The sequence below is a fragment of the Aythya marila genome (genome assembly GCF_965140915.1).
Source record: "Aythya marila genome assembly, chromosome: 7".
Classification (NCBI taxonomy): Eukaryota; Metazoa; Chordata; class Aves; order Anseriformes; family Anatidae; genus Aythya; species Aythya marila.
The window spans coordinates 16,355,624-16,371,550 of NC_139048.1; the positions used below are offsets into that span (position 1 = coordinate 16,355,624).

General features: G+C 37.8%; 1 protein-coding gene across 10 annotated transcripts in view; it reads left to right on the top strand.

The window, feature by feature from the left end:
* The window catches only part of EXOC6 (exocyst complex component 6), a gene marked incomplete at its 3' end in the record, with an annotated part of 92,250 nt that overhangs the window by 9,429 nt on the left and 66,894 nt on the right, over nucleotides 1-15,927 (top strand). For all 10 annotated transcript variants that reach the window (XM_082764819.1, XM_082764820.1, XM_082764816.1 and 7 more), the window contains exons 2-5: nucleotides 9,438-9,609; nucleotides 10,943-10,990; nucleotides 11,097-11,187; nucleotides 12,081-12,126. In XM_082764819.1, coding sequence (XP_082620945.1) covers nucleotides 9,438-9,609; nucleotides 10,943-10,990; nucleotides 11,097-11,187; nucleotides 12,081-12,126 — 357 coding nt within the window. The remainder of the gene's footprint in view (nucleotides 1-9,437; nucleotides 9,610-10,942; nucleotides 10,991-11,096; nucleotides 11,188-12,080; nucleotides 12,127-15,927) is intronic.

A 15,927-nucleotide genomic window follows, 5' to 3' on the forward strand; every position in this document is an offset into this window, starting at 1 on the left:
CGCTGATGGAGGTGTTAAGAAGGAAAGAAGCAGCTTTTGGAGTGCATCAGCACTGGTGGGAAGACTTGGGTTTGACAAAGAGGACCTAAAAGATGTCTTTGAACAGTTCTGTACTGGGAGCCTGCAGAGATGGCAAGGACAGGGACTTTTCTTTTTTCCCCTGTTCATAGCATCAGATTTTAAGAAGGGTGTTCAGCTCTAAAACTGAGTGGGATTTTCACTGTCTCAGAGAAAGTAATTTACTTGCAAAACTACAAGTGAGTGTAATTCTTGCAATTGTCCCGTGAATCAGAGCAATACAAAACTAAGAATGCATATGCTGTAGTACATATATCTAGGGGCGCTTGGGACGCTTCAACTTCAAAAAGAAGTGTTTGCACTTTCAAGTATCACATACTTGAATATTAATACCCTCTACTCTCCTTTCTATTACAGAACATTGGATGTTTCTGTTGGTAGCAGCTATCTCTGGGACTTTCACAGTTTGCCAACTTCCTTATGCTTAGGGTGCCTTTGAACTATCTCTACCCCATTGATATCGGCGAGGCAGTGTTTTCAGTTTTGTTCTTAGGTTAATTTCAAGCTGAAGTTAACATAATTGTTTTATATTATGTTTGTTTTGTTTTATGACTTTAGGGAATTGTAAGCAGGTAGCCAATATGCACTCCCTCCTTTTGAAATGTGTCATCAGTGAGTTGTCGGCTTTATCTTTCTCAAAGGAATGGACATTTTTTTCTGCCATTTAGTCTGTTTGTCAAGCAGATGGACTATTGGAGTAAGTTTCATAGAATCAATTTAACAAATACTAGTACAAGTCAGTTAACACATGCTTTTACTTGCTACTCAGCAGAGAGAAGCTCTGTTAATTTTAGTTGGGCTTTTGAATTAAACTGAGAATTAAAAGTCATCTTCCATTTTCTTCAGTGGTCCTGGGAGACAAGAATATGTAATACAGACTGGATTTGTGTGAGAAAAATCATTTTATTTTTATAGAAAGAATGCATCCTGTTACCTGGCTTGCCCTGGACTGAAAATAATACATTCTTAACACAATTGTGTGTAAAACTTCAATTATTGGATATTTTATTAAATCTGAAACTTCTTGATTCCTAAAATAATATATTTACATCTGTGTGGTGTTGATATACAAAGCCAATTGAAGTAAATAACCTAGACATCCTAGTTATGTCTGTGGGCCTTTGTTACCTTAAATGTTCTGTTGAACCTTCATATATCTCACAAGGTCTGTACAGAAACAATTGGTATGTATTTATCTTGAAGGTTATGTCTAAAGTGTCGCAGATAAAGAAAGCAGATTAGTTGTAGATTGTAATAGATGGCTATTTTTGGACCATACAGAATAGAAGTCTGATCAGATCTTTAAAAACCAACTTAGAAGCTAAACTTTTCATTTCTAGATGAATCTCTGTTCGCTCCTAAAATGGAGCAATTTATGTTACAGTCTGGGGAAATAAGAAGGGAAAATAAGAATATTGCTTTATGGACTTGAGTTGCCTATTTTATTTGCTATGAAATAGCGTTGGTTCCACCTATGTCTGCTGTATTCGTTTAGGCACATGAAGCAGATGGCCAGACTTGGCATTCTGTTATGTGTCAATAGCTATTACCGAAGTGAGTGGGGCTGGCACTTTCTTTGCTGTTTTTTAATCTACTATTACAACACAAATTTGGAAAAAAATAGTAGTACAGCACTTGTTTTTCAGTTTCTTGCTTCATACATCAGTAAGTAGCACAAAGGCTTAGCAGGAAGAGGCATCTCCTTGGTCAGCAGTGTAAAAACAGGAAGGAGGAAGTCTATTGCAAATCTGGGTTTGCTGATTATCAGTTCATGTTTCACTGCAGAGGATGTCCATTAACAGCCATCAGCGTCCTACATTGCTTATCCAGAATGAACAATGACTGCCGTAGTGTTGCTACTACAGAATATGGACCCTGGTTATAGGAAGTAATGTTAACTAACAAACTGTACTCAGCCCTTTCCTGCTCATAGAAACAGGATACTATTAGTGAGAACAATTCACAGAAACTGCACATACAGGAAAACCAGGCAAGTAAAGCATACCAGCTAAACTAAGATTAATAAAATCTTTTCTCTGATTAGGCCATAGCTTTGGTTGTGCATTGTTCTGGCATGTAACATGATCTTTTAAATAGAGTGGTGAGAGGTAGTTATAAATAAGGATGGCAGAACTGGACCCTAGGTAGTGTCTGGCATAGAAAGTCTGCTTAGGTTCTAAGAAATGTGCTTATTACCATAACTCTAGTTGAATTACAGGAAACACCTGGACATTATTTTATAAAGCTTTTTAAGGGTGTATGCAGCAACCTATATGAAATTACTCCATGGAAAAATCCATACAAAGTTTGCAGTTTGTGTAAACAGAAAATATCTTTGTATATTGCAGGACAAAGGAAATTTCTGCAGTGTTTCCTGTGAAATTGCAGCTTCAATTGAATATGTGATACAATATCGTGCTTAGGGATGCCATGGTTAGAGTCAAAATGACAGTTCTATTCTAAGGGCAGGATCTTAATTTGCATGGTCAGTTTTTTGCACTTGCATAGATTCCACTGAACTCATCGTGCAAATTTGACTTATTATTATTAAGTGTTATTATGTATCTTTATTCAGTTTCTCTCTTTCTCATCTACTTGAATGCCTCTTGCAACGTGTATGTGGGAGCTAGTTGGGAACTTATCTGGCCTCCTTTCAAAATTAGCATTGGTAGCAATATATTAATTCTAAAAGCATGATTTTTCACAAGCACAGTTTGTTCATTTGAGGGCTGTTATTTTTTTTAATTTTTTTTTGCGTGCCTTGGTTTAACTACTCACTTTAATCACTTCAAATTTTATTTTTCCCCTACACTTGTAAGTCTGAAGCTCTACGCATGAACGTTTTTCTGTTGCATCCTTTGCAGTTCTGGAAGTTGCATGATTAGGCTTACGTTCCCTGTCAAACGTGTATGCCTATTGTGCAGATGTGTGTAATTCCCATTATTGTTACAGCACTCATGGGGATGTGGCACCTACCTAATGGTTATCAGTACACAGCAAGGAATGTGTGTATACAGTTTTTAATTGCTTCATGTGTCTTGTGTAATCAGGAAATGAAAGACTTTGTGGCAATGCAGGCAGGGGTGGGGAACCTGCAATTCTTCCCAGAAATGGGACAGGACGGGATGGGCTGGCTGCTGTGAAAATGGTGGAAGGAGGCATGTCATCTGCGAGGGGCTGCTGCCTTCCAAACCACCGCACTGTCCCTGCTGGGGAACTTCAGTCACATCTTTCTCTGCTTAAGTCCCGCTCCTCACATGTACCCCAACTTTATGAATTATTACTAACATCAGCATTTTCAGTTTGCATCCTCACCACCTTCTGAATGGGACAGAAATGGAGTGCAGAAAACTTGGTGTCTGGAGAAGTAGAACTGTTGTTTTCTCTGTGCTGCTTACCCACTGGCCTAGGTATTTCAAGCTCACAACAATGGATGGAGAAGTGAGGGAAAGCATCATGTTTCTGCTGGAGTGGGCTTGTTGTAGGTCAAAATAAGAACTGAAAATATTTGAGTGTCCCAATGCATTTCATACTTGAGCACTTGTAATGCGTGCAGATGTGTTTTAGCCTTTGGTTTGCTCCCGGAGTTCTGTTGCTCATCAAACTCATCCATATATTTTCATAGTCTGTAATTTGTCCCCTAAAAAGATAGATGAGATTTTCTCTCTTTTCTGATATCTGTATTTGCTATTTTTTAAATAAACTACCTCTTTTGAGAATCTTTGCTGCTGTTAGAACATGTTATTATAAGTAATTTCATTACTAGGAAGAGAATTGTGCACTCGAAAAACTTCCGGTAATGCTGCATAAGCTCAGAGATTTCTCCTGAATATAGGTTGTAATTAAAAATCAAATCATCACCCATGTAAAGCAAACCAATCAACCAGCCAACAAACAAACAAAAACAAAAAACTTGGAGAAATAATGCTTTTTTAAATTTTGCAACCCAAGGTGGATGTTTGTCTATTTGACTGTGTTAATAATGATTTTTCATAGACAATTATTTACCACCAACCAGGAAGTCACATTGTCTTCTGAATCATTATTTGCTTATGAATGACTGGAACTTCTCTTTCTCTCTTTCACTGTCTCTTTTTTTTTTTTTTTTTTGTTAGCTTGTTTTTCCTTTTTGAGTTCATTTTTACCTGAACAATGAGTAGTTGAGTAGTTCTGGCTACCATTTTTTTTAGTTACATCTATTGCCATTTTTTTTAGTTACATCTATTGCCATAGATAAAAAGGACAAAACTATCTCATTTCTCATTCTGATTACTCTTGCAATTCACTCTTCCAAGCTAAACTCCCACCAGGTAGATGACAGTGAAAGTTGTTTTCAGGTTTCTGATTATCCACATTTTCTAGTAGGAAGATGACATAGAGACTGATGGGAGGGGTGAAAAGGAAATTTGGTGTATTGGCTGATTTCTCAAAAATATTTTTAAACTCTTCTCCTTTTACACTTCCTAATCTATTTGCCTACCTTTCCACTAGTCCAGTCAATGTATTAAATTAATCATTATTTTTCTTTGGCCTGTAGCTTTTTTTTTTTTTCTTTCTTTTTTTTTTTTTTTTTCCCCCCACATTAGTGAAATGCTGACCTTTTTTTAATCCACTTTGCAGTTGGGCATTTAATGGCTCACATCCTGGCTGCATTGACAGAAATGATCTATGTGCATCTCTAGCCGAAATGGGTTTTTGAAGCTGTACTGTAACCATCTGTGAAGAGATCTGTGATAGCAGCTCAAAGTGACAACGCGTATGATGGAAATTGTCATTATAATGGAATGGATAATATGAGGGTTATATATCATAAAGGGTCAGGTGGAATTCATGGCAGGTTGGATGTTAACAGTTCTTTGCTGAATTTTAGCTCTCTGGAGATTAGCCTTTTTGCTTACTCAGCAGATGTTATTTTTGTGTGTGGAATGGTGCCCTCTGGTGTTGCAGTAGATTTTTGCAGGTAAACAAACAAAAAAATGAGACGTACTAAATATTTTTCTTAGTGTGCTTCAGTTTAAAAATGAAATTAAGAAGTTGTTTTATGGTTATCATTAAAGTGTCCAGTAACCTTTTTTGATTTTAATAGTAAATGATTGCATATGTGTTTGTTTGTTTGTTTTTTCCCATCATTTATTTGAGACCTGAGTTCAAGTATGTTTATGCTCATCATTCTCCCTTCAGTCCAGCTGGTAAGAAAAGACCTGGGCAAAAATAACCCTATTGCAATATCATGGAGTCAGTGAGGGAGAGAGAGATCTTTCTCCCTCTTTACATATTTTTTTTTAATCTTTGTGAGCATTGAACTATTACAGAAAGCTTTACTACTGCACTGTACTAAGCTCTACCTCGATATAATATTTAGAACCAATTTTTTAAGCTGCCTTCCAAGTCTGTCTTTCTCTGGTTTATTTATTTATTTTTTTTTCCCATCTTTTGAGTACTTTTTGCACTATCTTGTATTTACCTGTTGCCAAATAGATACGACTCATATTGTCCAGTTATTGGGATGATTCAGAAATAATCTCTGTCTATAGTCAGAATTCTGGGAGCAAATAACCTGCTACACTCATTAACAGAACATCCTTCACCTCTGCTTGTGCTCTTCCTGGGTGCCCAGCTTGCCCCATCTGTTGAGAGTGAAGGTAGCACCTGCCCTGTCCTGGCAGCTTGCGCATTGCCCAAATGCACATGGTGATTTCTCTTTAGAGTTGAACTGAAAAGCACAGAATTATTATTGGAATTGCTTGCAGTGCCATAACTTTCAAATAATTATTCAAAGTTCGTAATTATTTAGCTACATCAAGGTCAATTTTGAAATGTGTGCGCAGCAAATAAACTTCAGGAGCAAAAATAAACCGCACTGTAGTAGGGTTACCTACGGGGTAAATCAGGCATGCATTCCTCAGTTCTATTTCCAGTTTTGAGAAAAAGTGTAATTTCTGTTCATGGCCAGAGGTGGCACGGCTCTCTCAAGTACGTGTACACTTCTTAAATACTGCTGCTTTAGGTCAGACTTCTTTCTAAGCCTCTGAAGTAGCATGTGTATAGTGTCCTAAGAGTGCAGAGTACTGAGAAAGTTAGGGAGCGTTTTAATTCATTTTCTTACTTATCATGGATATCAGGGAATTGTGATACAAAGTATGATTTTTTTTTTTTCTAAATACTGTGATTTATTTCTTTAAAAGTAGGCAGTTCTCAGGATTTTTTTCCTTCGTGTGCTGAAGAGGGTTGATTTGTTACTCTTCCCACAAGGTGGAGCTATTTACATTTGGAATTAATATGGAATTTATACCATTAGTGAATCTTAAGGGACTCCATTAAACTATTGGTTTAGATCACAGATTATCATTTAGGTCATAATTTTGTTAGTATCCTTCCAGTAAGCAGTATAATGTAGAACATAAAATAGTTACCCTTATTTTAATAAGGCAGGGTAATCTTGTGGTTAAGTCAGTGTACTGATATTGTTTCCTGACATTAAACACTTACTGTATGGTTTTGAATTAAATATTTTGATAATACATCTGACCTTTTATATATTAATTTTATGCACTGCAGTCAGCAGGCAATAACAAGGTCCAAAAAGACAGTGTGTTGCTGCCACCACAAGCAGAAACTTTGGTGGTACAAATGCAGCTGTGGAGTTCCCCTTCCTCCATCTTTTTACTGTCTTGTTCTCGTTTTAGGTATATTTAGTCTACTGTGTTTTACTGTTTTCACTTACAAATATGTTGACAACTGAGTACACAGTGCTAGAGAGAAGTCCCCTATTTTTGTGATAATGATACCTCTTTTTTTTGGCCTTTTTGATTTTATTTTATTTTTTGAGAACACTGGAAGGAGACCTAAACTTTGAGACTCCTCCTGCTGTTAAAAGGCTTAAGGCAGCAGTAATAAAGAGAGCTTTTTGCTTGTTCCGCTTTAGCACATTCTGGGGGAGCTCATGCATGCACAATATCTGTGAGGGCACTATCTGATGCCTCTGGTCCTCCTAATCTTTTTATTTCTTCTCCAGAATTGGTGCTCTAGAGGAAGGCAGGTGTCCCTCTCTGCCCACCCTGCAGGTTTCGACACCTCTCACCCTTTTCTTGTAGAGCCAGAGCAGAGCTCACATAACCAGCTTGTGCTGTTTTGGAGCACTCCAACATCGCTTGTTGAACCTTTTTCCTCACCCCTTTCCCATATCTTTAGAGGCAGTGTAGTCCACGTGTCTCTCCCAATTTCTCCAGATGCAAAACATCAGCTTGCCCAGCGAGGGTTCACCCAGTGCCATGCGGCTTGCAGCTTCCTCCCCCCTCTGGGCCGCAGTAGGCCGCAGGTGCGGGTCGCTTCCATCTTCCAGCCCAGCCCTTCGCACCGCGGCTGCCCTGGGCAGCCATGAGGTGTTCCTGTCAGGCAGCCTGCCAGGAACCTCGGGGAGCGAGGCTGGCTGTGACACTTTTGCTCCTTCCAGCTGTCATTTCAAACTGCAGCAGTGGAAAGGGTGAGGGGCATTTTTTTTCCCCCTTTGTGATTCATTTCATGGGTCAACAACTTTGAATTTTCCACCGGTGCTCTTAGGAGGAAAGAGCCTGCCTTTCAGCGTGCTAGCCTTCTTTTCCTATCAGAAGCAAAGGAGAATAATCCTCGCAACTTTTAGGGGTTGATTTATCAGACAAACCGGAATATTTTATTGCATGGATAATGAGAAAATATTTAGAGCAAGGAGGCTGTCTGGAACTGTCTTTCTTCCTTCACCATGTGGGACAACGTATTACCTTTCTTATTTCTCTAACTTCAATTGCTTCTCTCAATATGTTGCCCAAGGTCAGAAGGAACTAAAAAAGCATCAAGAATCTAGTTACAGTCTCTTTTCAGTCTTCCTTGAAAGGTCAAGTTCTTAGCAGACACTCAGCCATAGGTTTGTTGAACCAGGTGGTGATGACCCCAGACCTTTATGGAGCCCAGCTGGTCTGGTTAGAAAAGAGGATCTTGACTATGGGAAGTCATACTTCTGCAAGAAGACCAGAAAGGAAGTCCTTTCCCTGTCCTTGAGAGTTTTAGAGACTTTTGCTTACTGTTGCCTGGTTTTTGAACTTCAGACTGAAGTCTCCCACAAGCAGCAGTGAGACCTTTGGAACTTCAACCTTTTTCCCATTTTATTCCCTCATGTTACTATTTATTTATTCTACATTTATGGAGAAATCTTTGCAATTATGGAGAGAAATTAAAGGCTAAAAAAAAAAACAACGGCATTTTTGAGGTCTTCAATCTCCTGTGTTTTTTTTTTGTTTTGTTTTGAATTGCTCACTTTCTTAGGAGACTTCATACCTTTGATTTCCAGGGTAGCAGATTAGGATTATGGTTAAAGTTAGGGGTTAGTGTGAGTGTTTAGGTTAGTGCTTGCATTAGGGTTAAGAGTTAGTGTTAGAGGTAGCATTTGGTTACGGTTAGGGATATGTTTTGGTGTTCAGGTTCAATTGTATTAGGGTTCCTTCTTGGGAAAGGGTTAGGTATAGGGTTAGGAGTTGCAGTTACGGAATGCAGTTCTCTGTAATACCCCTTTTTTGCTTCTTCTACTAAGTCTAAAGCTTTAAATTGCCCACAGTTGTCTTTGCTCTTTCTCATGCTTGAGTATTTTTCCCTGCAGCTTTCTATTTCTGATGCAGCTCAACAGGCTACACTGGTAACTTCTGGAGTCATATTTCCCACTTGAGGTTTCTATGTTTAGCACTCAACCAATCAGTAAAATAAATCAAAAGACATCATTTTAGCCATTCCTGAAAGTTAGATCCCATATAGGTAGCAGCCTTAGGCATGCGCATATCATGATTTTCCTTTAGGACATGTTTTGAGGGGGCTGGAGGATGGGAGGGGAACAGGGTGGCTGGGCATCTGGCCATAGCAGCACACTGCTCGGGTCACGCTGTCTGCGAGTACCCAACACTGGCGCTGCTGGATAACTGCTGTTAGGAGTACTAGAAAAGCAAATTTGTATGTTTGCACTTTCTTATACTGAAGAAATAGTGGAGTTTGATGGAAAAGTGATCCATGCTATTTGAAGTGGTCAGAGAAACTGAATCTTTTGTACCCGTATTTGAGCATTAGGGCATAAACAACAGACCAGTGAGGCTCAGGTCAACCATGATGTAACTGGTTAAGCACCTGGATTAATGCCATAAGGGCTGGGTTCTGTTCTCAATTTTGCACTGTTTGTTTTAATGCTGATTTTGGTGGAGTGCATCACAAATGATGGTACCATAACATCAAGTTTGCATGCTTTTGTGTATTTTAGAGATATTTCAATAAAGATTCTTGCATACTGCACTTAACTGGTGGGTGGGAAAGTAAACTCTGATTTTCTTACTTGTATTTAACAGGTCTGTATATGATGACCAGCCAAATGCACATCAGAGGTTTATGGAAAAACTAGACGCCTGCATACGTAACCATGACAGGGAGATAGAAAAGATGTGCAATTTTCACCATCAGGGCTTTGTGGATGCTATTACAGAACTTCTTAAAGTTAGGGCTGACGCAGAAAAATTAAAGGTAAGGAACTAGTTTCTCAGTGTTTTGTATCATTGTCTTTGAATTCAAGGAAAAGGGACTTGACTTTTCTACTGAAGAATAGTATTTTCATGGCTATCACATACACGCTGGTATTTCCAACAGTTCTGTTTGTTTTTAAAGTGGATTACCTGGGACTTGTGACAAGGACTGTGTTGTCTGATCCAGTAATACATTTATAAAGCTGAATATGTTATTAGGTCCAATTCTGTGTTTTGTTTTGTTTTGTTTTGTTTTGTTTTTAATGTATGTTTTTGGAACATGTTACCAAAATTATTTTTGCCATTTCTTAAAGGCTTTCTCACATGGTAAAGAACAACAAATGCTAAAGTATCGGCAAAACCAGTATTGCTTTTGTAGGCCTGCTTTTTCTGATCATGTGTTTATATGTCAGACCTTAGAAGGTTTCAAATCTTTAATGGAAAAATAAAAACGCTGCAATTATTCATGAAAAATACATTTTATTTACTCTGGAAATGAGTAGGAGAGTAGGTGGAGTTAGCAGTTTTCTTTAGAAATGAGAACTAAGATTTACTCACAAATCAGAATGGAGGATAGTGAATTATGAGATCCGTCCCTTTTAGCTCTCTTTACACTTTTGAGAGCAAAATATGCACACCAGACAGAATGAGCATAGTTCATCAGAGGTTATGATTAGAAGAGCATTATATAAAGGATATTCAGATAACAAGAGACCAAATACAGCGTCAATGAGGTCATTGAGCATCTTTGTTCAGAAATTAATGAGATTTTTAATAAACTAGAATGTGCTTCCTTATTATGATGACCTAATGAGTCACTTACTATGTGGGAAAATCTGAGGTCGAGCTTTGCCTGCACCTGCAGCATTAAAATGTTGCTGTGGTTTGGAGATTTCCACGTTTGATGTTAATCAACCACCCAGTGTTTGCATTCAGCAAAGTATGAATGTTTAATTACCATAAAATGCAATCACCATTTCTTACAGACAATGAATGGCCCATAGAGCTCATTGAGGTTATCAAAAAGGGACCAGTGGTCAATTGGGTCAATGATTTGAATTGTTTGACAGACCTACAGAAACAAGGAAAGTTCAAAAATCCCAAGTAAATTTGAGAAGTTTGCCACAGAATCTGTTAGAAAGAACTGTCATAAGTAATTGAAGTTAACAAAAGCCCTTTGCGATCAAAAGTTCAAGTTCAAGCTGTAGAGTTAATTTGAATTTGCATTTCTTTGTTCTAAGTTTCTCATGAAGCATGATCTGATTACAAGGGTGAGCAGTCACATCAGGGCAATATATGCATATTTGTCTAACAAAGGTGAAATTATTTTTAAGGTCCAAGTTACTGATACCAACCGAAGGCTTCAGGATGCTGGGAAAGAGGTGAGAAAATGGTGCTTCCTATATGGGCATTATGAATATTTGTAGCAAATTAAGTTTATTTGCATAATTTAATTGTAATTTTCTTTTAAAAAAACAACACTCCAAGGTGATAGCCCAAACAGAGGAAATCATCCGATGTAGAGTTCAACAACGGAATATTACAACAGTTGTGGAAAAACTACAGTTGTGTCTTCCAGGTGAGTGCCAGATAGCTGAATACGATGGCAAAAAGTAAGTCAAAATAGCCGAAGTGCAAAAGAATTTTATTTTTAAGTTGTGTTCTTGTAACATCCAGTTTAGCAGAAGGATTGCTGGGTTTTAGAAAGCTGTCTGCATGTAGATTCCTCAACTTTACAGTGTTTGACATAGGGTAATTATGTCACTTTGTGAGAAGACATTGAGACAGATATAAATGATGCAAACAATGTAGCCACATACAGCTTCAAATGCAGTCATACTTTTAATATGGTAAACAATAAATTTGTTGCTTAATTTTTTTTACTGTTTGAGTTCTGTGAAAAATACTGATGAGTCCATTTGAACATCTTTTGTCTGTGTCATTGCAGTCTTTTTTTTTAAATAAACCATAAGGGCTCTAAAAAGTGTTTTAGAAAGGTGATATTGTAGGGTTACACCTAGCTCTATAATGTTTGTAATATTAGCGTAAAACAGATTTGAGAACTTTCCTTCGTTAAGTCTTGTTGCTGACTTGCTATGGTTACAGTAGATGGTACTGTTGCCATTTAATGGAGACAGGACATAGACTTGTAATACAGTTGAAGTTATGGTGCATAACAAGTGAACAAATGATGTAGTGTCTACTATTCTGTTTAATCTTAATTGTTTTTTCATTTGAAAGCTGTTAAGATATTGGCATTTTTTTTATTTGCCTTAGCTGCTTTCTAGATTTTTTTTTTTTTTTTGTTTTGCTAGTTTTACTACATTTCTGTTGTAGCAGGAATCGACTAAGGCAAATTTAGCATATCCTTTTCTGTGGTTTATTTTGTTCTTTACAGTATACGTTGCCTTTTTTTTTTATTAACTAAAGCCACAATAAGATCCATGGGTTAATCTGCTTGTTTTTATGCAGTGCTGGAAATGTACAGCAAATTAAAAGAACAGATGAATGTAAAAAGGTGAGTGAATTTATTTTTCTTAGCAAAATATGTTTGTAAATAAACCGGTAGATTAGCAAAAACTAGTGTGGACAAGTCAATTTTCTAAGTCCTGTAGTGTGGTATGAATAGTCTTTTCATATCTTGTCTATGTTTCAAGAATGTCAGTACAAGTGGACAAATGTTATACTAAATAAAGACTTCTGGGACCTTAATGATTGCCATGAAAAGTAATGTTTAGTTAAAAAAGCATTAAATGCAGTGAAAATAAGTTTATAAAATGTGAAATAGAAGGTATTTTTTAATACTTGAAACAGTTTAAAATGCAAGAACACCACAACTGTTAGGGAGTAAAGACCTTTGCAGTGTACATTAATATCTGCTTAATTTATCATAATATATTTAAATCAAAATTATAATCCAAGAAAAAAGGACATTTTATTCCATATATTTTTCCTCAGATCTGTCTGGTATCTGTGCTAATTTTTTGTGTATGTAGAACTATGAGAATGAAGTGCAGAAAGTGTTGTGTTTTTTCATCAGTGTTGAAAAGAAAAAAAAAAAAAGCAAACATAATCAAAACCATAATGAAAAATAAAATTCTATGATAAAAATAAAATTGTATTATAGGGTTTTTTTTGACTGGTACCTCACCAGTTGCACCTTCCTCTGTTGTGTCTTCATTTTCCGTTTTCTCTGAGCGCCGCTCGTTGCAGCTGTACCCCTTTATTCCCAGTTCTCTCTCCCCAGCCTCTTGTCTGCCCCTGCCTCCCTGCAGCTGTCATCCTGTCCCACAGGGCTGCTGCTGCCACCTTGTACCTCATGCACACACACCCCAGGAATACAGCTTCTTCTTTTTCTTCTTCCTGCTTTCTACAGGATCATTGCCACTTTGTCCCTTGGTGCGCTTCATGCAGCCCCAGTCACACTGATTGCTCTTTCTCTTCCCTGCTGGATTTGCGGTCATTGTCATCGCCTCTGTGTGCTCCTGGCACCACTGCAGGGAGCTCCTGTTAACAAGTCTGTCTGGATCTAACTGTCTCCATTTAGAACCATTTGTGCATAGTCAGATGTATGCAGTGCAATCTGGAAGTACTTTTTGACTGTGTGTTTGGATTTCTGTGGTCTCAATAGGCAACACCTCTTGTCATACTGCTGGACACTTAAATATCCTAAACAATTGCCTTTGTGTATGAGTAAATCAGCTTGAAAGCCTGTGTGCAGACATGTCCAAAATGGATCAGATCTATGCACCAGATTAATCAGCAGCACTGTAGCAAATCTGATACATCTTCGTCATCAATTAATGTGGTATGTGACACTTGTACACACATACTGTGGAGGAGGTTTTCTGCAGAAATACGAGTGCTTTGAGGAGAAACTAATAGCTATGGCTTTTGCTGTATCACATTACAATCAAAACTTGCTGGATAGGACCCAGTGTGGTAGATCTCACCAGCTTGACTACTATACACAAGGTCTTCTGAGCAAAACACTGGCTTGACGTTTGCTTGAAGTAGCTGGCAGCATGCCGTTGCAGTGATTTTTGGAGCTGCTCAGCAAAAGGATGTAAACAGTCTGGTGCCCCTGCTAGTCTGCTTGGAGAATGTAGTGCAGGGTGTGCTGCCTGAGCTGCACCACTTCCTGCTGCCTTGTGCAAGGTGGTCTGCAGAGTGTGCTGCTTCTTGCACGTTGAAAATTTGGAAACACTAGGATCAAGGTCTACATTCTACCATTCCACTGATCTGTCGGGCAAAATAAACAACATTCTGGCTGTAAAATTGTGAGGGAAATGATAATTCCTAACATCATCGTGGAGAGATCACTTCAGTGAGATAAAATGGCAGATGGCTTTTAACGTTTTCACTCTGTTTACAAAATAGATTTGCAGTTAGAGTTCACTGATATTTGATGGGCTTTCTGAAAAGCATCAGTATTTGTTAAATCTAAAACTAAATTTCCATTATTTAAAAGATTCATTCATAATTTTCCTGTGGAAGGAGTTGCTAGACTGGAAATCTTAAATGTTGCAAGCCAAATGATGATACACTGAATTGAGGGGTTTGGACATGTCCTTGTCATACCATAAAAAGATCTAAGGGAAAGGGGAGATGCCATAGCTTTGATGTACCATGCCTTGAAATCACTTGGAGTACAGAAGGTTTAGACTGTGCTGCAGGCTACTGCTCCAGCTCAGATAGATCTCATTAGCTACGGTATGGTCACTACTTTGCCTGTGACTTACAATTTTCTATAATACAGCCTAGAGGTGGATATTTCATAGAACTTGCAATTAATTCAAATGATAATTTCCTTGTGGCTTACCAGGCAACAAATCCAAAGGGTGAATGTGTCCTGGTCTTTATCACTAAGTGGTTCAGCAGTGACAAGGACATGCAGAGCATTAGTGCTAAGATTTCACAGCTGATGTGTACAGGTACAAGGAATTTCAAAACTGCCCTTCCTAAGTTCTGCTGTGAGGCTTTCTTGGAAGAGTCAGAGATACAAGCATTCACAATGCCTGACTTAACAAAATTATAGGAGTGTTTATTTTGGACAAACATAATTTTTCACATAAGCTTTCACTGAGATTTGTGAATGCAGCAAAGCTTTCATTGGTTTAAAAAAAAGGGGGGGGGGAGGGAAGACCTCTTTTCTTTTGAGTTTGTTTGAGCCTTTTAGAATATAATTTCCTTATTCCATTTTCTTTAAATGTGACACTATGAGTCAAACTAGCCTTTCTAATATTTGGAAAAAGGGAAGAAGAAAGTGTGGATGTTCTATATTATAGGGAATAGTTGTTCTACAATAAAAATTGGAATTCCATTTCTTTTTTTCTTGATGGCCACCTCTCAAGATAATGTGGGATTTGGGGTCTGGAACACATTCTGCTTTATGCAGACAGAATGAAGTTTTACTGAGGAGTCCAAAAAGTCATCGATTGGTAGCAACTTCTGGTCACTACCAACATGGGCTATGTTTGAACTGATGACCTAGAGGTGAAAGAATCTGTATCCTATTTATCTGTTTCCTGAGCCATGCATAACACAAGTTGACAAGAACTATAGTTGAGAGGAAATAATTGAGGAATCTGCTCTAAACAGACACAGTTGGCTGGAAAGATTTATGGAGGGTTTAAAGTCTTAGAGGAGGAAGCACAAGGGAGAGGCATGGTTTGTACACTGCTCTTCAGAACACCTAGTGAACTTCCTTTAGTTTTAAGTCAGAGATAAGGTCATTACATATTTCATATAGTTCTGTTGGCATGGCCCGTGTGTTTGGGTTTTGATACATTTCACTGGAAAGAGCTCTCATTTTGATACATTTCACTGGAAAGAGCTGCTTCAAGTGATTGTGGATGACCAGTCTAATTGGAATCGTTAAAACTGGTGTTTTTGCAAAAATTCTTTCACAGTAAGTATTACTAAAAACAACAAACAAACAAACAAACACTCCCAACACAAAATGAAAATAATTAAATGATTAAATCTGCAAAGGTTGTTGCTGAATCTTCTTCAGTCTGTTCTGGGAACGACTATGGTCTTTCAGACTGAGCTTTTTGCCCTGAAAAGCTTGGGTTTATTTTCTGACCTTGCTATACCTTCTTCTGAACTGTGGAAAAGACAGACTTATTTAGTCTTTTAGGTTACTAAGGCTCACTAAGAATCATGCAACCTTTCTCTGCATAAACATTCCATGCATTCAAATAAATGTTAAGACATGGAGAATACAAATAGGGAAATTTCATAGTTTATACATGTATAATTTGGTTCTCATATCTGTATGACAAGGGAAGATAGAGCAGATAAAAAGCGATGCTCA